This window comes from Oncorhynchus keta, chromosome 1 (assembly GCF_023373465.1).
Source record: "Oncorhynchus keta strain PuntledgeMale-10-30-2019 chromosome 1, Oket_V2, whole genome shotgun sequence".
In the NCBI taxonomy this organism is placed as follows: domain Eukaryota; kingdom Metazoa; phylum Chordata; class Actinopteri; order Salmoniformes; family Salmonidae; genus Oncorhynchus; species Oncorhynchus keta.
Genome location: NC_068421.1, coordinates 34615104 through 34636347, shown reverse-complemented (window position 1 = coordinate 34636347; position 21244 = coordinate 34615104). Strand labels below are relative to the sequence as shown.

The 21244-nt window shown below is 44.3% G+C and overlaps 1 protein-coding gene across 1 annotated transcript in view; it reads left to right on the top strand.

Annotated features, from left to right (window-relative positions):
* Window positions 1-21244, top strand: part of LOC118375531 (schwannomin-interacting protein 1-like) — a 386524-nt gene that overhangs the window by 21583 nt on the left and 343697 nt on the right. The window contains exons 3-5 of the mRNA XM_052522718.1: window positions 3758-3825; window positions 3935-4021; window positions 9360-9507. Coding sequence (XP_052378678.1) covers window positions 3758-3825; window positions 3935-4021; window positions 9360-9507 — 303 coding nt within the window. The remainder of the gene's footprint in view (window positions 1-3757; window positions 3826-3934; window positions 4022-9359; window positions 9508-21244) is intronic.

The window sequence follows — 21244 nt, the reverse complement described above, 5'->3', positions numbered from 1 at the left end:
GAGAATAAAAACATGGTGAAATATAGATTTTATTTACAGTGCAGCCTATTGATAACCGTAGCCTAATCAAACAGGTAGCATTTAAACATCAAACAACATCCATAATGATAACTGCAGTCACTGACTATAGCAGAATGGAATATCTGCAATGGTACAACATTTATCCCAAATGTAAATATACCAATAGAATTACCGGTGTCACCAACCCAACATAGTGAGGAAATGTAGCGCAACGGCCCCTGATAAATATAGAGTGGCATTGCGCGGTGAAACATCGGAAGCCATTCAATTTCAATGGGAGAAAAGAGAAGCGGAGTGGGCGAGGGATCGTTGAGCGAAGCGAGCATGGGGCGAGGGAGCTGAACAGGGCAGGACTGAAGTTGGGGAAAGCTGAACTTTATGCAAGTCCTCTGCTATATCGCAACGCAAGTGACCAAACGAAGGCCACCATAGCTTCCAGACCCTACTAGATTGGTTGACCATGGCTGTTGATACGTAGCACTACCTAGCTTGCTTGATAGCACCCACATGAGGGCGAAGCTAGCGTGGCTATACGAGTGCTGCTTATATAGTAAAATCCCCCTGTAACAGTCCATTTCCACATAACACAATCATTTGGATAACCACGCTATCTTGGCCCTCATATGGGTGCTAACAAGCTAGAAAGCAGGATAGGTAGTGCTATGTGTAAACAGCCAATCCAATAGATGCTGGATGCTATAGTGAGCTTTGACTGGTAAAATAGTGTCACGATATTGTGGAGTATTTGCATAAAGTTCAGCTTTCCCTAACTTTGGTCCCGCCCCCGCTCCCTCACCCTTGCTTGCATTGCCCAACAGTCCCCCTGTCCACTTCACTTCGCTCCATTGAAAATGAAGGGGACTGTTGTTTTATCGGCCCCATCGTGTTATGTGGAAAAGCACTGTAATTCATGCGCACTAGTTTCTGAACAGTGGCGCAACACATATATGGAGAACAGCAAACACAGGTTGGGATTGAAATAACTGTGTTTACATGATTCAAGAAATTGCTACAATGTATTACAGAGAAGTTGTTTGTGTAGTCTATTATGTGCACACATAAACGAGTGCTACAAAGCTGACAGATTGTTAGAGTTCCGTTTGTGCTTTGGGGCTCAGAGATTAAGTAAAAGTGTAATCTCTCGTGTAAAATATCTCAGTGCGTACAAAGATACTTTTGTTTTTAATTTAACACAAGGACCCCAACGATAAGACCACTTGTTGCAACACCAGGCTGGCCTACAGTTGGCATGTCTGAACATGAAATCCCTGTTGTCCGGACTTAATGGAGAGCGAGGAGCATTCAGAATAGCCTGATTCAGATAACAGAAAGGAGCTGGATACACACACTTCCAAAACTAAAAACCCACATGCCAGAAATAACACGTGTAGACATGAACACACATGTACAGTATGATCAAATCAAGTGAAAAACGTAACATAATAATGAGTAAATTTGTATTTCCAGGCATATGTGATATTCTACGTTTAACATGTGTGGTTTTGTCACCTGCGGGATTAGACCGAGAAGGCAGACACTGGGTTTCTCTTCCCATGTATATTTATGATCCATCTCAGAGTATTGACCGTTCAATTCAAAATAGGTCTGTCAAACATTTAAAACTTTAATCAAAGGATTTGCTGTGATTAATCACCATTAATTGCAAATTCAGAATTTGCGCAAATTGAGCTGTAATTTAAGAATTTTCTACAAAAAGCATTACAACAATTTTAACGTCTTGACTTTGTCCAAAGTAGCAGTTGGCAAAATCTGGTAAATTGATAAAGCACACTTTCTTTCATCTCCATGTCAACTTGTTTTGACATTACATTGTTGTTTTTAGTTTATAGATGTATTTAGTTTGAATGTTTTCAGATAATGCGATTAATCACAATGAAAACAATTTGTGCACTAAAATTACAAAAGTTAACTTAGAAACTCTGACAGCCCTAATTCAGAATCATCTCTTTGTGTCTGTGTGTGTGTTAGCAATGTGCAGCTTTTTGGCAGTCAGGAAGTGCAGATGCCAGAGAAGCCACAGGGGCCAAGCAGGAGCCAGTCAGAGGCTAGTTGCCAGGGGCCAGCCCCGTCTGTGTCTGCCAGGCAGAGAGCCTGTGGGGTCTATGCCATCCCCTCCTAAACTTCACTTAGACAGGACAGACAGATGGATGCATTCATGAAGCCGCTTCACTCCATCTCTCCCATTCACTGGCCTATCAGCTCTGGCAGCAGGCAGGGCAGATAGTGTGTGTGTGTGTGTGTGTGCCCTTACAAAATAAAAACCATGAAATCTGCAGTTTCCCTTTTGAAAATCACGTTTTCACATGTGAAATTGCTGTTTTCACATGTTGAGCTTACATTTCACATGTGAAACCATATTTTCACGTGTATTACATTTAGAGTTCACATGATAGCACCATCTATTAACACGTGAGGAGAATAACATGGTAACAAAAGATTTGAACATCTGAGGAGAATGTTTGAAAAACATTAACATGTGAAATCACATTTGCAGATTCACATGTAAGAACAATCCATAAGTATAAATCTCCCTTTCACATGTAGAATTGCAGGTTCACAACAATCATGTGAAAACCCAATAATAATAATAATAATGTGGGTGCTTATAGTTGTCCTGTTTCACCCAAATATGTATTATACACAAGTGTGAACTGGAAGTGTTTTCTCCTTATCCCAGCTCCCCGTGAGACACCCTCAGAGAGTGGGGTCAAGGCCAGGGTCAGCCATTATCGACAGTAACCCTGGAGCAATTAGGGTTAAGTGCCTTGCTTAAGGGAACATTGACAGATGTTTCACCTTGTTGACTCAAGAATTCCAACAAGCGACATTTCACAACGCTCCGTCGCCCTAATTCACCCCCACATGTGAACTTGCAATTTTACATGTGAAAGTGAGCTTTTCACACGTGGAGTGTTCTTACATGTGAACCTGCAAATGTGTGTGTGACTGTGTGTTTTGACCCGGCGTCCTATCCTGAATATTCTACACAGATACCGTCCTTTCTGCCCTGCTATCAAATCAAATGTATTTATAAAGCCCTTCTTATATCAGCTGATATTTTAAAGTGCTGTACAGAAACCCAGCCTAAAACCCCAAACAGCAAGCAATGCAGGTGTAGAAGCACGGTGGCTAGGAAAAACTCCCTAGAAAGGCCAAAACCTATAGGAAGAAACCAGGCTATGAGGGGTGGCCAGTCCTCTTCTGGCTGTGCCGGGTGGAGATTATAACAGAACATGGCCAAGATATTCAAATGTTCATAGATGACCAGCATGGTCAAATAACAATAATCACAGTGGTTGTAGAGGGTGCTAGGAGTAAATGTCAGTTGGCTTTTCATAGCCGATCATTCAGAGTATCTCTACCTCTCTGAATGATCAGCTATGAAAAGCCAACTGACATTTACTCGTGAGGTGCGGACCTGTTGCACCATCGACAACCACTGTGATTTTCTTGGTCATTATCGAAATGTCTGCATTTCAACATCATTCCAACAAGAAAACACATTTGAGAGAACACAAGTCTCAACAAGCAGACAGAATAGAGAGCGTCTCCCTCCGTGCTCCTCCAGACAGTGTGAGTGGGTGGTAGTACCATTACAGACGGTGTAACACCAGGACAGAGTAGTTATGACTGAATCTTGCAGGAGCATTTTCATCTTCTCTCTTATCCTCCATTCAAGAAGAAAATGCTCATGTCTTTTTGTGATCCCGTGTAGGAGGAGGAGAAGAGGTACCATCGCTTCTGCAACCATGGTGGAGGACAACAAATGCTTAAGATGGAGAGGTATAAAACACTTAACCAACCGTGTACTCGACACAGCAGGGAATGTTACTTTCAAGTGCCGTAACTCTGTAGGCTTCCCTGACTGTTCTGCCCCTGTGTGTCACTGTAGACATGTTTACCTGAGGAGTGAGGAAGAGGATGACAACAGTCCTCGTTGCCTTGAGCAGCAACGCTACTGGGAGACCAAGGCCATTGTGTGAGTACCACCTGTAGTACTGTACTGTGTTTAACACACACCACCAGGAGGGGGCACTGTGGAGAGAAACTGGTGGCAGTGGAACACCTGGAAGTGTTTGTAAATGTTTTTTGTTGTTGTATTGCTCCTTGTATGTAATAGTTTGTGTTATGTGTGTGTGTGTACATGTGCCCCTGGGTATGATTAGGTTTGTCCCCCTCTCCCCTCTGTCATTGTGTATGCCTGTCGCCCATCCATTCCCAGGTGTGTTGTTGTGGTTGTTGTGGTGATGACATCAATCCCACCGTGGCCTTAAACCAATTCACCCTCTGACCCTGGCTTTCTACGGCAGGGTCAGAGTTCAACAGCGTCTGTGTGAAGCCAAAGCCTACCTTCAACACCATGTGAGAGGAACATGAACCCAACCTTTATAGCCGTGGTTATAGGGGGTCAGCTATCACCCCAGGTTACCTGCTCTGGAAGGACTATGAGGCTGGAGTAAACACATTTATTGAGAGGGGGGGGTATGGAGGGATAAAGTAAACACATTTTGGAGGGAATGGATTGAGAGGGGGGGGGTATGGAGGGATAAAGTAGACACATTTAGGAGGGAATGGATTGAGAGGGGGGGGATGGAGGGATAAAGTAAACACATTTAGGAGGGAATGGATTGAGAGGGGGGGGGGGGAGGGATAAAGTAAACACATTTAGGAGGGAATGGAGTGAGAGGGGGGTATGGAGGGATAAAGTAAACACATTTAGGAGGGAATGGATTGAGAGGGGGTATGGAGGGATAAAGTAAACACATTTAGGAGGGAATGGAGGGATAAAGTAAACACATTTAGGAGGGAATGGATTGAAGGGGGGAGTATGGAGGGATAAAGTAAACACATTTAGGAGGGAATGGATTGAGAGGGGGTATGGAGGGATAAAGTAAACACATTTAGGAGGGAATGGAGGGATAAAGTAAACACATTTAGGAGGGAATGGATTGAGAGGGGGGGTATGGAGGGATAAAGTAAACACATTTAGGAGGGAATGGATTGAGAGGGGGGTATGGAGGGATAAAGTAAACACATTTAGGAGGGAATGGATTGAAGGGGGAGTATGGAGGGATAAAGTAAACACATTTAGGAGGGAATGGATTGAGAGGGGGTATGGAGGGATAAAGTAAACACATTTAGGAGGGAATGGAGGGATAAAGTAAACACATTTAGGAGGGAATGGAGGGATAAAGTAAACACATTTAGGAGGGAATGGATTGAGAGGGGGGGTATGGAGGGATAAAGTAAACACATTTAGGAGGGAATGGATTGAGAGGGGGGGTATGGAGGGATAAAGTAAACACATTTAGGAGGGAATGGATTGAGAGGGGGTATGGAGGGATAAAGTAAACACATTTAGGAGGGAATGGATTGAGAGGGGGGGGTATGGAGGGATAAAGTAAACACATTTAGGAGGGAATGGATTGAGAGGGGGGGGTATGGAGGGATAAAGTAAACACATTTAGGAGGGAATGGATTGAGAGGGGGGTATGGAGGGACAAAGTAAAAACATTTAGGAGGGAAAGGATTGAGAGGGGGTATGGAGGGATAAAGTAAACACATTTAGGAGGGAATGGATTGAGAGGGGGGGTATGGAGGGATAAAGTAAACACATTTAGGAGGGAATGGATTGAAGGGGGGTATGGAAGGATAAAGTAAACACATTTAGGAGTGAATGGATTGAGAGGGGGTATGGAGGGATAAAGTAAACACATTTAGGAGGGAATGGAGGGTTAAAGTAAACACATTTAGGAGGGAATGGATTGAAGGGGGGTATGGAAGGATAAAGTAAACACATTTAGGAGTGAATGGATTGAGAGGGGGTATGGAGGGATAAAGTAAACACATTTAGGAGGGAATGGATTGAGAGGGGGGGGGGGTATGGAGGGATAAAGTAAACACATTTAGGAGGGAATGGATTGAGAGGGGGGGGGTATGGAGGGATAAAGTAAACACATTTAGGAGGGAATGGATTGAGAGGGGGTATGGAGGGATAAAGTAAACACATTTAGGAGGGAATGGATTGAAGGGGGGTATGGAAGGATAAAGTAAACACATTTAGGAGTGAATGGATTGAGAGGGGGGTATGGAGGGATAAAGTAAACACATTTAGGAGGGAATGGATTGAGAGGGGGGGGGTATGGAGGGATAAAGTAAACACATTTAGGAGGGAATGGATTGAGAGGGGGTATGGAGGGATAAAGTAAACACATTTAGGAGGGAATGGATTGAGAGGGGGGTATGGAGGGATAAAGTAAACACATTTAGGAGGGAATGGATTGAGAGGGGGGGGTATGGAGGGATAAAGTAAACACATTTAGGAGGGAATGGATTGAGAGGGGGTATGGAGGGATAAAGTAAACACATTTAGGAGGGAATGGAGGGATAAAGTAAACACATTTAGGAGGGAATGGAGGGATAAAGTAAACACATTTAGGAGGAATGGATTGAGAGGGGGGGTATGGAGGGATAAAGTAAACACATTTAGGAGGGAATGGATTGAGAGGGGGGGGTATGGAGGGATAAAGTAAACACATTTAGGAGGGAATGGATTGAGAGGGGGGTATGGAGGGATAAAGTAAACACATTTAGGAGGGAATGGATTGAGAGGGGGTATGGAGGGATAAAGTAAACACATTTAGGAGGGAATGGATTGAGAGGGGGGGGTATGGAGGGATAAAGTAAACACATTTAGGAGGGAATGGATTGAGAGGGGGTATGGAGGGACAAAGTAAACACATTTAGGAGGGAATGGATTGAGAGGGGGGTATGGAGGGATAAAGTAAACACATTTAGGAGGGAATGGATTGAGAGGGGGGTATGGAGGGATAAAGTAAACACATTTAGGAGGGAATGGATTGAAGGGGGGGGTATGGAAGGATAAAGTAAACACATTTAGGAGTGAATGGATTGAGAGGGGGTATGGAGGGATAAAGTAAACACATTTAGGAGGGAATGGAGGGTTAAAGTAAACACATTTAGGAGGGAATGGATTGAAGGGGGGTATGGAAGGATAAAGTAAACACATTTAGGAGTGAATGGATTGAGAGGGGGTATGGAGGGATAAAGTAAACACATTTAGGAGGGAATGGATTGAGAGCGGGGGGTTGTATGGAGGGATAAAGTAAACACATTTAGGAGGGAATGGATTGAGAGGGGGGGGGTATGGAGGGATAAAGTAAACACATTTAGGAGTGAATGGATTGAGAGGGGGTATGGAGGGATAAAGTAAACACATTTAGGAGGGAATGGATTGAAGGGGGGTATGGAAGGATAAAGTAAACACATTTAGGAGTGAATGGATTGAGAGGGGGGTATGGAGGGATAAAGTAAACACATTTAGGAGGGAATGGATTGAGAGGGGGTATGGAGGGATAAAGTAAACACATTTAGGAGGGAATGGATTGAGAGGGGGGGGTATGGAGGGATAAAGTAAACACATTTAGGAGTGAATGGATTGAGAGGGGGTATGGAGGGATAAAGTAAACACATTTAGGAGGGAATGGATTGAGAGGGGGGGTAGGGAGGGATAAAGTAAACACATTTAGGAGGGAATGGATTGAGAGGGGGGGTAGGGAGGGATAAAGTAAACACATTTAGGAGGGAATGGATTGAGAGCGGGGGGGGATATGGAGGGATAAAGTAAACACATTTGTATGGAGGTAGAGAGAGGGATGGAGGGATGGAGGTGGACAGAACAAGGGAAAGGGGGGGGGGTAAATGAATTGGAGCGTGAATGGGTGGTGGGATGGAGGGGGGTATAGAAGTAGTGAGGGTGGTGGGAAGAGTAAACCTATTGGTTTTGAAGCGGTGGGTTATGGCTTAATTCAATTTGTTCCATTTGGCTCAGCTGGCTCCCTGCTCCGCTGAAGGTGAATGTGTTTCTCCATCGGATAATTGATCCTACACGTCACCCTGGACCCTGGAGCTGGGGGTATTGGAAATAGAGAGAGGGATAGAGGAGAGAGGGAAGAGAGAAATAAAGAGAGAGATGAAGTGTGGGAGAGGGAGAGAAAGAGAAAAATGCAATATGCCACGCTGTGATGTGGTTATCAAGCCTCTCTCCACTCTCCAGAGGGAATCACTGTATACAAGGGCAGTGATATGACCCATTGAACCAAGCAGACACACTGTCCTCACTATCATGGGCGCCATTTCCCCTTAACCAACGGTAAACTTACTCTGTTGTATCTTGTGTTTTAATCTGGAAGTGCATCACTTAAGGGCTGTGTAGAAATGCCCAGGAGATTTCTTCTAAGTATGTCCATGGCGGTTGGTGCCGTTTAAGATCAGGGAGGACAATGTATTTTTTCATGAGCATGGCCTTATTTCTATTACAGCATATTTGTTGACGGTCATTCATATTCCATTCACCCAGCGCAATGTAACAGTGATAGGTTTAGGCTACGACATGATACTTGAATTTGCCCTGTACCCATCATGAGGTTGCTACAACCTAGCCTACAAATGAACATTTATAACATAGCTGCACAGGTTGAGAGACAAATTGGAGTAATCAAGGTGACAGACAGTGACACATTCAGACCCACCTTGCACAATCTTGGCAATGAACTATAGCTCTCTCTCTCTCTGCTGCTTCTCCTTAACTTTAAGAAATAAATGTGTTCAAAACTGCTCAACTGTTGTTTTTCTCTGTCTTTGAGTCAACTACTCACCACATGTTATGCACTGCAGTGCCAGCTAGCTGTAGCTTATGCTTTCAGTACTAGATTCATCCTCTGATCCTTTGATTGGATGGACAACATGTCAGTTCATGCTGCAAGAGCTCTGATAGGTTGGAGGATGTCCTCTGGAAGTCATCATAGTTACCGTGTAAGTCTATGGAAGGCGGTGAGAACCATGAGTCTCTTAGTGTTTTTTATTGAAGTCAGTGTACCAGAGGAAGGAAAATAGCTGTCTTACGGAGACACCATAGTGTTAACCTACAGAGTGCTGTTGAAGCTACTGTAGCCCTTCATTGAAAAACAGTGTTTTAATCAGTTATTTGATGACATGTTAATATATTTAGTATAGTTGTATCTTAAAAGTATAACTTCTTTCATGGTTAATTTTGACATTTTTCAGAAATTCACTGAGTAGGATGGTCCTCCCCGTCCTCCTCTGAGGAGCCTCCATTGTGTGTGACCTTGACCAGTGAGAATCTCAGAATGTGCTTGTACAATATAGAATGATACTGATATTGTGGTCTGTACAGTTATTTCAATTCCAAAAACAGCAGCAAAGTCAATCTCACATTTCAGTTCCAGATTTTACCTCTCCTTATGTGTGATTTATAGATTTGTTTTTCTACCCAGAATTCAGCGGGCCTGGCGGGCCACCCTGTACCGCAAAGTGAGCTGGCAGGGGGACTGTGAGAACCGTATGCATCATCAGCTTGGGACGGAGTCACTGGAGCCCTACCGGACAGCCGTGATGGATGAGTTTGGCCAGGACCTCTCTCTGGTAAGACCGAGAGCTTCTGGTTGTATGAATGAGCTATCTCTGCTATCTCTGCAAACTAACTTGTTGGGCCAGCAGAGTTTAGTGGCAAAAGTTCTAATGGAGAATAAAAACAGATGGATGGATGATTGAAGAGGAATTGTATTTACCTCTCAGAAAGCTAACAGATGAGGGTGTTGGTGGCATGAGGAATAGGAGGGTGGATGGATGGAGGGAGGGGAGGGATGGAGGGAATAAGGGAGGTGTGTGTGTACGTCTGGGGCACGGCGGGGGTGGTGGCATAGGATGTGAGGAGTGTTGGCGAGGTGCCCAGATCCTTAGACGTTCATTTGCAAAGTTGGTTGATTGATTAATGAAGTGCCTCTGCTCTTGTCCTCACCCCGTTTCACCCCTAGAGAGGGTGGAGGGGAATTAAACAGTGTTTCACCCCTAGAGAGGGTGGAGGGGAATTAAACAGTGTTTCACCCCTAGAGATGGTGGAGGGGAATTAAACAGTGTTTCACCCCTAGAGAGGGTGGAGGGGAATTAAACAGTGTTTCACCCCTAGAGAGGGTGGAGGGGAATTAAACAGTGTTTCACCCCTAGAGAGGGTGGAGGGGAATTAAACAGTGTTTCACCCCTAGAGAGGGTGGAGGGGAATTAAACAGTGTTTCACCCCTAGAGATGGTGGAGGGGAATTAAACAGTGTTTCACCCCTAGAGAGGGTGGAGGGGAATTAAACAGTGTTTCACCCCTAGAGAGGGTGGAGGGGAATTAAACAGTGTTTCACCCCTAGAGAGGGTGGAGGGGAATTAAACAGTGTTTCACCCCTAGAGATGGTGGAGGGGAATTAAACAGTGTTTCACCCCTAGAGAGGGTGGAGGGGAATTAAACAGTGTTTCACCCCTAGAGAGGGTGGAGGGGAATTAAACAGTGTTTCACCCCTAGAGAGGGTGGAGGGGAATTAAACAGTGTTTCACCCCTAGAGATGGTGGAGGGGAATTAAACAGTGTTTCACCCCTAGAGAGGGTGGAGGGGAATTAAACAGTGTTTCGCAGGGCGTGGCAGGAAAATAAAAGGCAGGGAGGAAAAATGACATCATGGTCTGCAGATCAACAGAGGACAGGAATAAAGCAAAAAGGGTTTAGAAAAGGGTTTAGAAAAGGGTAGGCAGAGATGGAGGGATTGTCATGGAAACCAAAAAAAAAGCCCAAATAGAGTGAAGGGTTAAGAGAAGGATTAAGAAGGTGTAATATGGACAAGGGGAAAGAGGGAAGGGGACAGAGGGAGCCACACGTTAGATATAGATTGGACATACTGTACAGACGGACAGAAATGACCTCAATCAACAGAGAGGGGAACCTTTCATTGCGAAAGTTATTGAGAGTTTGTTAGCCTGAAACTTAAGTCTCTTTCTGCTGGGCTAGCACAGTGGCGGCGTTGTCGTCATTTGTCCTGTTATTTCTGCTTGGCTAGAGATGGTACACAACAATAATTAGTCTGCAACTGTTCACACACGTACACACACGTATCCGTGTGTGTGTCTGTATCTGAATGTGTGTATAGGTGTGTGTGTGTTTGTGCGTGTTTGGGTATAATTGGGTATAAGCGGGTGTGTATGTTTGTGTATAAGTATGTTTGTGTATAAGTGTGTGTGTGTGTTTGTGTATAAGTGTGTGTGTGTGTTTGTGCGTGTGTGTGTGTGTTTGTGTGTGTCCTATGAGACACTGTGAGGAAGCAGATGGGCCGTGTCTCCTGTTGGAGGCTTCCAGTAGTCAAGGAAGTGCTGTGTTGTTATAGCCTGTTTGTTCTGGATGAGGAGGTTTGTTCTTCATTAGTACACAAGCAGATGTAATATAACATCCCCTTCATTAGAGGTAGAACAACTGTAGCTGAATAATGCCGCAACGACTTCCTCTCTACGGCTCTGTCCTTCCCTGGCTGTTTGGGGGGGGGTGGGGATCCCTGTCTGGGTCCTTCTCCCTCCCTCTCAACCCCGCCCCCCTCTCTCAACCCCCCCCACCCCTCTCTGGGTGTGTCTGTGGAGCTATCTGAAAGACTCATCCATCACAGAGAGGACAACACTGCAGTGTGTGTGTGTGTTTATATGAGCTCTGAGCCCTAAGGGAACTTGCCACTGGCCTGGAGAGAAGGGGATGTGAAGGTAGGGCTTCTAACATACATGGAGCAGGGATACAGAATAACACACATTGATACAAATCCAGTCAGGTCCGAACAGAACAACAGAAATACAATAGATACTATGGAGAAACTCAAACATAAATCACCAATAGCTACCATAGTTAATTATTATTATGATAGGCACACCTATTCACACACTGCTTCTCAGAACCTTGGCATCAAGGTTTCTCCTCTTGATCTATACACTGTATTGGTGTGTGTCGTGTGCACACTCACCCCAGCCCCTATGTATCATTTACAGTCCTAACGGGGCCAGATAACTGATAGTAAATCAATGTGTTTACCATGGAGGTGCTGCTGTGATGGCCAGCCTATGGGCATCCCTGCTCTCGGACGGCTCTGCCTACAAGGGACCACCCTCTCTGACATACACACACACACACTCTCGGATAAAATAAAGTTAGAAATAAAGTGAGACGCTATTGTGGGCTGGGTTGCTTTGAGTTATATTCAGCATGTGGATTTTTCACACACTCAATATGTGACATTACTGACAATGTCACAATGTTTGCAGTGTCCGTAAAATGCTGCCGTTTGTGTGTGTGTGTGTGTGTGTAGCGAGAGCAGGGATCAATGTTTGAGTAAGCATTTCTGCAGTATGTGTGGGAGATCACTCATCTTTCAGATCCCAGTGTCTCAGGGAGTGAAGGCTTATTTCTCTCCCTCCTGTCATCCCTCTCTCTTCAACACACAGGCACATTATACTCCCATCGCTACAGACAGACACGAACAGATGACTAGTTTTTATTGGTGTCAGTTGAAGGCACATTTTAAAGGATGAGTAAGTCATTTCAGAAGCTAGCAGATCCATCACTTACCAACAACAGCTGCAAACCCCAATAAATCTACATCCCATTTTGAAGTTCCCTTTCCTTGCTTTGTCTCACCACGCGATCATGAATATAGAAAATACATTTTGTGGATCAGAGTATATTATCCGTTTAGTTTCAGGACACAAATGTTTGCTAGCAAGTGTCACCTGACCAGGCAACTGCAGGGGGGTTGCCTACAACACGTGCCTCGGAGGGAGGCAACGTCTGCATCGTGCAACCAATGCCCATTATTCAACGCTAGGTTCAGACAGAACAGCTAGCGCGAAAGCTGAAAGTGCTTAGATACTTCTCCCTATTAGCTAAAATAATCTAAATAACTACATGATGGCATTCACTAATCATAAATCATTTTCACATCACAGAAATGCGGGTACATTTGTGAACATCGAACTCATTTATGGCCAGGTACCACAGGCTGCAATGACATTTTTGCATCTACCTATCAATCTTGAGATTTGTTGGTATTTCGGTCCATTAATATTTACAAAAAATAAACTGTCACATGTTATTTTCTTTAGTTTATCACAGTCTACTACCACCATCAACATTTTAATGAACTTTAAGCACTTTAAAATGGACATACAGGGGGGTTATCTAGTGATTAGATTTCTAGGTTGGTGGTTTGTGTGCTTCCAAATAGAGGCAGCTGGTAATCGTTGCCTCTAATTGGGGATCATATTTACGTAGGTTTTTCACCCACCTGCATTTGTGGGATATTGATTGTTTGTTAGTGTGTTTGGGCACTACGTCCTTACGGTCTTCGTAAGTTTTGTTTTGTTAGTTTCACTTAAATATGTGGAACTATACTCACGCTGCTCCTTGGTCTGCTCACCTCCAAGATTGTGACAACTTCACAGGAGAGCCATTTCATGTGCCTTAATAACAGACTTGTATGCCGTCTGGAAATGCAAATAAAATGGTTAAATTACGAACCTAGCTGGCTCGCTAGCTAACGTTACGTGGATGATCTAAGAGCCATTTGCTTTGTTAGTTATAGTTAACTAGCTAACATTAAACCTGGTTGGTTAGCTACCTGCAGATTTATGCAGGGTAGTAACGTCATCAATTGGGATTATGGTTCATTGTTTAGCTAACGAGCTACATGTCTACTATGCCAGTAACCATTTCAATAGAATGTCACTGCGACAACTGTTGATAGACGTAGCTGGTAAATTCACAGAATAACTGACGAATTTACGAACGCTGAACACCAACTGAATATGGCTGGCGTCAGTCAACGTTGTCAAAAAGTGTAAATTGTTGTCAGCAGTGGGTGGGGCTAAAGCTTAAGAGGGTGTGAACGATTCTATTAACTTTCAAAGCAGAGGGCCTCCCGGGTGGCGCAGTGGTTAAGGGCGCTGTACTGCAGCACCAGCTGTGCCATCAGAGACTCTGGGTTCGCGCCAAGGCTCTGTCGTAACCGGCCGCGACCGGGAGGTCCGTGGGGCAACGCACAATTGGCCTAGAGTCGTCTGTGTTAGGGAGGGCTTGGCCGGTAGGGATGTCCTTGTCTCATCGCGCACCAGCGACTCCTGTGGCGGGCCGGGCGCAGTGTGCGCTAACCAAGGTTGCCAGGTGCACAGTGGTGTGGCTGGCTTCCGGGTTGGATGCGTGCTGTGTTAAGAAGCAGTGCAGCTTGGTTGGGTTGTGTATCGGAGGACGTGTGACTTTCAACCTCCCGTACGGGAGTTGTAGCGATGAGACAAGATAGTAGCTACTAAAACAATTGTATACCATGAAAATTGGGGAGAAAAAGGGGTAAAAATTAAATTTAAAAAACTTTCAAAGCAGAATTACTTTCCCATTGTTCAAATACAGTGTTTGATCTACCATTTTGTAGCTCTCTGTGTCTGCTTTTATCCAATGTAAAAAAAACACAGTTACAGTTTGCTGCGAAATCCAATTCATCCCAAACCATCTCAATTGGGTTTAGGGTCGGGTGATTGTGGAGGCCAGGTCATCTGATGCAGCCCTCCATCACTCTCCTTGGTCAAATAGCCCTTACACAGCCTGGAGGTGTGTTTTGGGTCATTGTCCAGTTGAAAAACAAATGATAGGATGGCGTAATCGCTACAGAATGCTGTGGTAGCCATGCTGGTTAAGTGTGCCTTGAATTCTAAATAAATCACTGACAGTGTCACCAGCAAAGCACCCCCACACACCATCACACCTCCTCCATGCTTCACGGTGGGAGCCACACATGCAGAGATCATCCATTCACCTACTCTGCATCTCAGAAAGACACTGCGGTTGGAACCAAAAATCTAAAATTTGGACTCATCAGACCAAAGGACAAATCGCCACTGGTCTAATGTCCATTGCTCGTGTTTCTTGGCCCAAGCAAGTCTCTTCTTATTGGTGTCATTTAGTAGTGATTTCTTTGCAGCAAATCAACCATGAAGGCCTGATTCATGCAGTCCTCTGAACAGTTGATGTTGAGATGTGTCTGTTGCTTGAACTCTGTGTAGCATTTATTTGGGTTTCAATCTGAGGTGCAGTTAACTCTAATGAACTTATTCTCTGCAGGAGAGATAATTATGGGTCTTCCTTTTATGTGGCAGTCCTCATGAGAGAGTTAACTGCGCTTGATGGTTTTTGCAACTGCACATGAAGGAACTTTTTCAAGTTCTTGAAAATTATCTTCATGTCATTCTCTTTGCTTTTTGAGCCATTCTTGACATAATACTTGGTATTTTACCAAACAGGGCCATCTTCTGTATAACAACCCTACCAACACAACCGATTGGCTCAAACACATTAAGGAAAGAAATTCTACAAATTAACTTTTAACAAGGCACACCTGTTAATTGAAGTACATTCCTAAAAACCCTAGACTCACCTCATGAAGCTGGTTGAGAGAATGCCAAAAGTGTGCAAAGCAGTCATCAAGGCAAAGGGTGGCAACTTTGAAGAATCTCAAATATAAGATATATTTTGATTTGTTTAACACTTTTTTGGTTACTACATAATACCATATGTGGTATTTCATAGTTTTGATGTCTTCGCTAGTATTCTACAATGTGGAAAGACCCTTGAATGAGTAGGTGTGACTGGTACTGTACATCAATCATTTCCAAACTCACTATTGAATTACACATAATTGAAAATCTAATATCATAGAGTGTTACAAACTGGACTATATTTAGTAACTTACTTTGAAGAGATGGTGATTAGGTTTAAATAGCCATTTGGCATCTAATCAGCATTTGGTAGTCTAATTTCAGTGTACTTGTCTTTAACTGACATTCACCGTAAGTCCGACTCTTCCCACACACTAATACATTTTTCTCAGCATCAGACCAAATTGTGTGTGGTTATGCTTAGATAAATTCTCCAGACTTATGGAATTGTTGATATGTTGTCCATTTTTTATTCTAGATAACATTTTCTTTGGAAAAAAAAAATGCACAATTTTCTTTTTGTATTTTACAGATAGAAAGATTCAAAAAGGATTTATCCATAATCTGGTCCAGACCGGTCCTGGAGTGTCTTAACAAAATATTTATGCTGACTTCATCCAATGTCCAGAAAATGATATTTGCGTCTACATTCAGCTGGTAAAAGTTGATTGTGATATGATTAAGAGAAAACAATTCCCTATTTGGGTCTGGTGCCTGGACTCTAGCTATTTGCCTATTAGCTTGTTTACCGTCAAGCCCAGCATCTCACTAGCTTCCTGGGCTGTTTCTCACCTTTGTATCCTTTGGACGAATTGAGATGGTGTCACCTTAGTCGTAACAAGGCGCAGCGTGGTAAGCATACATAACTCTTTAATGAAAGAGAGACCAATGAACAAACCAACGAACCGTGACGCTATATGGCTAGTGCAGACCAGGAAACTAAACATTGAATAACAACCCACAAACTATCCAAGGAATATGGCTATCTAAATATGGTCCTCAATCAGAGACAACGATAAACAGCTGCCTCTGATTGGGAACCAATCTAGGCAACCATAGACATACGAAAACCCCTAGACATACAAAACCCCCTAGACAATACCAAAAACTAAACAAACCACCCTCGTCACACCCTGACCTAACCAAAATAATAAAGAAAACAAAGATAACTAAGGTCAGGGCATGACAGATGGTGCACATAAAGTAAAGTCTCACATTACAGACATTTGTGAACACACACTCATGTACGCGCACACATCAATACACACTCTCTTAAGGTCTATAAAGTGATGCTCCAAATTAGCCATTGATTTTGTGAGAAACCATTGAGGGTTGCTGGGAGATTTATCATGGGCATATGGTAGCGCGAGCAGAGGGGTCATATTTCTCAGGGAAAGGAGGAGGAACAGATGGAAAAAGTGATGGAGGCAGGAGGTCAGTGCTGGTATGATATGGAGGATATGTGTGATTAGAAGTCTAATAACACTGCTGTATTTAGAGGCTCTGGAGTCTCGACATAGAGGCAGAGATGTATAAGAGTGTGTGTGTGTGTGTGTGTGTCCCAGTTTTGCTCCATCACTAACCTGTCCCACCCATTCTGAAGATTTATGTATACTATTACAGCTCAGGACCAACACACAAACACTGGCACGCATACACACACACACACACACACACACACACACACACGCACGCACGCACGCACGCACGCACGCACGCACGCACGCACGCACGCACACACACACACACACACACACACACACACACACACACACACACACACACACACACACACACACACACACACGTGGGTGTGGTTAATGTTGGGTATCCGACGGAGACAACATTTCGCTGTTTTTAAGCTAATTTCTTGCATTCATTTTGTTTTGCCATGGGGTGAAAGAAAATGTACAGTATTAAAGCTAATTTACTGCAACTCTCAACATTTTACCAAGGCTTATGCCGTGTTCTTATGCCATCTGACTGACTCAAACGTCATCAAAATCAATGGGGGCCCCATGCTATGACATTTTTGGAATTTTAGATTCTCTCAGACTGCCTAGTTTTTATTTATGTGATTTTTAGTTCTCAAAGAGGATCTTATTTAAAAACATATATAGGTCCATTATCTTTATCTTTATACTTTCTATCTGGTTTTAATCATTTACGTTAACATAGATTTTTTTGGACCACCCCGAAAATGATGTATACTCATGTAATTATTTTCGGGGAGAGTGGCAGCAATGCTGCTAAATGAATATAGTGGAAACACTGGTGGTAGAAATGAGATGAGATGGTGCTGAAGACGGTCACTTTTTTATAATGTTAAAGGGCAATTCCACCACATATTCATTATATCCAGCACCAAACCAGTGTCTACACACTGTGTGTGACAACAGCTTGTTTCTATGATCTGTGGTCTGTGGCCAATTGTATGCTGCCCTATGGGACTCCCGATCACAGCCGGTTGTGATACAGCCCGGGATCGAACCAGGGTCTGTAGTGACGCATCTAGCACTGAGATGCTGTGCCTTAGACCGCTGAGCCACCGCATGCTCTGTTACCTGAGGCTGCACTACACACCTACACACATGCACGCGCACACAGACACACACACACACACACACACACACACACACACACACACACACACACACACACACACACACACACACACACACACACACACACACACACACACACACACACACACACACACACACTTGCCCTCCATCCTCACTTTTCTACTCCCAATCACAATCATCCTTGTCCTCCGCCGGCCTGTTCTGTGTGTCTCTGGGGCTGGGCAGACACATCAGAGCATTGGGGGTTATGTGTGTGTGAACCACATGGGTTTTGCCCATCTCCCACTCAGATCCACTGATATACTGGATACCTATAGCCAGAGAATCCTCTTCCATAATCAGATCCCTGGAGGGGTGGAGAGAGAGAGAGACCCTCTGGAGGAGTATACTCAAATCAAATGTATTTATATAGCCCTTCTTACATCAGCTGATATCTCAAAGCGCTGTACAAAAACCCAGCCTAAAACCCCAAACAGCAAGCAATGCAGGTGAAAATGTATACTCTCTCTCCTTCTGCTTTCCCTCTCCTTCTGCCCCCTCTCCTTCTGATCCCCGTCTCCTTCTGCTCCCCCTCTCCTTCTGATCCCCCTCTCCTTCTGCTCCCCCTCTCCTTCTGATCCCCCTCTCCTTCTGATCCCCCTCTCCTTCTGATCCCTCTCCTTCTGATCCCCCTCTCCTTCTGATCCCCCTCTCCTTCTGCTCCCTCTCTCCTTCTGCTCCCCCTCTCCTTCTGCTCCCCCTCTCCTTCTGATCCCCCTCTCCTTCTGATCCCCCTCTCCTCTGCTCCCCCTCTCCTTCTGCTCCCCCTCTCATTCTGATCCCCCTCTCCTTCTGATCCCCCTCTCCTTCTGATCCCCCTCTCCTTCTGATCCCCCTCTCCTTCTGATCCCCCTCTCCTTCTGCCCCCTCTCCTTCTGATCCCCCTCTCCTTCTGATCAACCTCTCCTTCTGATCCCCCTCTCCTTCTGATCCCCCTCTCCTTCTGATCAACCTCTCCTTCTGATCAACCTCTCCTTCTGCTCCACCTCTCCTTCTGATCCCCCTCTCCTTCTGATCCCCCTCTCCTTCTGATCCCCCTCTCCTTCTGATCCCCCTCTCCTTCTGATCCCCCTCTCCTTCTGATCCCCCTCTCCTTCTGATCCCCCTCTCCTTCTGATCCCCCTCTCCTTCTGATCCCCCTCTCCTTCTGATCCCCCTCTCCTTCTGATCCCCCTCTCCTTCTGATCCCCCTCTCCTTCTGATCCCCCTCTCCTTCTGATCCCCCTCTCCTTCTGATCCCCCTCTCCTTCTGATCCCCCTCTCCTTCTGCTCCCCCTCTCCTTCGGATCCCCCTCTCCTATTCATTCCCTCCCCTCTTCCCCCTGCCAGTATTACTGTCCATTAACCAAATCACAGAGATGGTCCACTGTGTTTGTGTGTGTGTATGTGTGTGTGTTTGTGTGTGTATGTGTGTGTGTGTGTTTGACACTGCCCTGTATTAGAGGAGACAGAGAAGACAGAGGGAAGAGGCCTTTGGAGGACTGAAACTCCAGAGTGGAGAAATAAGGGAGATTTTCCCAAAGCAGAGAAAGAGGAGAAGAAAGAATGAGTAAATCTCTTATCGGGTAAAATAACGAAAGAAAGAAGGCCCTTCCCTTCAATCTCTGTTAAGAAGCAGTGCAGCTTGGTTGGGTTGTGTTTTGGAGGACGCGTGACCCTTGACCTTCGTCTCTCCCGAGCGATAGACAATGTAGCGATGAGACAAGACAGTAACTACTAACAACTGGATACCATGAAATTAGGGGGTAAAAAAAAGAAACAGTTATTCTCGTGTCAAAATTGACTATAAAGGATAAATAAGATAAACTTTGGTCATAAAGTCAGTCTCATCTAAGACGGCGTTTGGAACATTCGTGTGTCACAATGGGTAAAAGAAAGTTGGGTTTTGATTTGACGATGTCTATTTGCCTGCTAACATGGGGTGACCAGCTGCAGGGATCGCTCTATATCCAATAGCATAGACAGTGAGATAGACCTGCCCAGCATCTCTGACTTTGTTTACATAGGGGAACAAATTACTTTTTTTTTTAAACTGGAGATATACTGCACCAAACATCTTAGTTAGATGTAAAACATCTTTGCCAAAAATGTTGAAATTAATTACAGATTTCTTGAGTTCTCTTAGATTCATTCTGGGGATTTTGAGGAAGTGAACTAGGCTTCCGCGTCCACGGTGTCTCATTGGGGTCAAACATCATTCACTAAACAACGAATCGGTCACGGAACACACCTCCATGACTGAGATCTTGTTTTTCTAATGAGCAACAGAAAAAGACACCTGCCAATCACCATGTTCAGTGACTCTTTAATAGACAATACGTAAGTTAGGTTCATATGCGTGTGACCTTGTGTATGTGTGTTTGTGTGTACAGTATGCGTGTGACCTTGTGTATGTGTGTTTGTGTGTACAGTATGCGTGTGACCTTGTGTATGTGTGTTTGTGTGTACAGTATGCGTGTGTCTTAAAGTGAATTGGAGGGGGATTTTCTGCTCTTTTAGTGTGTTTATTCTGTGTGATTCTTCCTCTCCAAGGCTCAGAGGGGAACGTGATCATCTCAGTGTGTGTGTGTGTGTGTGTGTGTGTGTGTGTGTGTGTGTGTGTGTGTGTGTGTGTGTGTGTGTGTGTGTGTGTGTGTGTGTGTGTGTGTGTGTGTGTGTGTGTGTGTGAGTGTGAGTGTGTGTGTACCCTAGCAGATAGGGAGATAAACTATACCACTGAAAGCCCTAGAGGAAGCATGGGAGGGAATCTATCTCCAGCTCTCACACAAACACATTTGATCTTCATCCATCCTTTCTAGCTCTTCTTTTTGATGTATGAACAAGGGATGAAGCAGAAGAGAGGTCATCCTCTGTGTGTCAGCTCTTCACCCTCCAAAGGAGAAAAGGAGCAATGAGAGATTAAGGGGTGGAGAGAGAAGAGAAACGATTTCTGATCACACTATGGACAGCCTACTAGCATGTTAATGTGTTTGTGTGTGAGTGTGTGTATACAGTGGGGCAAAAAAGTATTTAGTCAGCCACCGATTGTGCAAGTTCTCCCACTTAAAAAGATGATAGAGGCCTGTAATTTTCATCATAGGTACACTTCAACTATGACAGACAAAATGAGGGGAAAAAATCCAGAAAATCACATTGAAGGATTTTTAATGAATTTATTTGCAAATTATGGTGGAAAATAAGTATTTGGTCAATAACACAATTT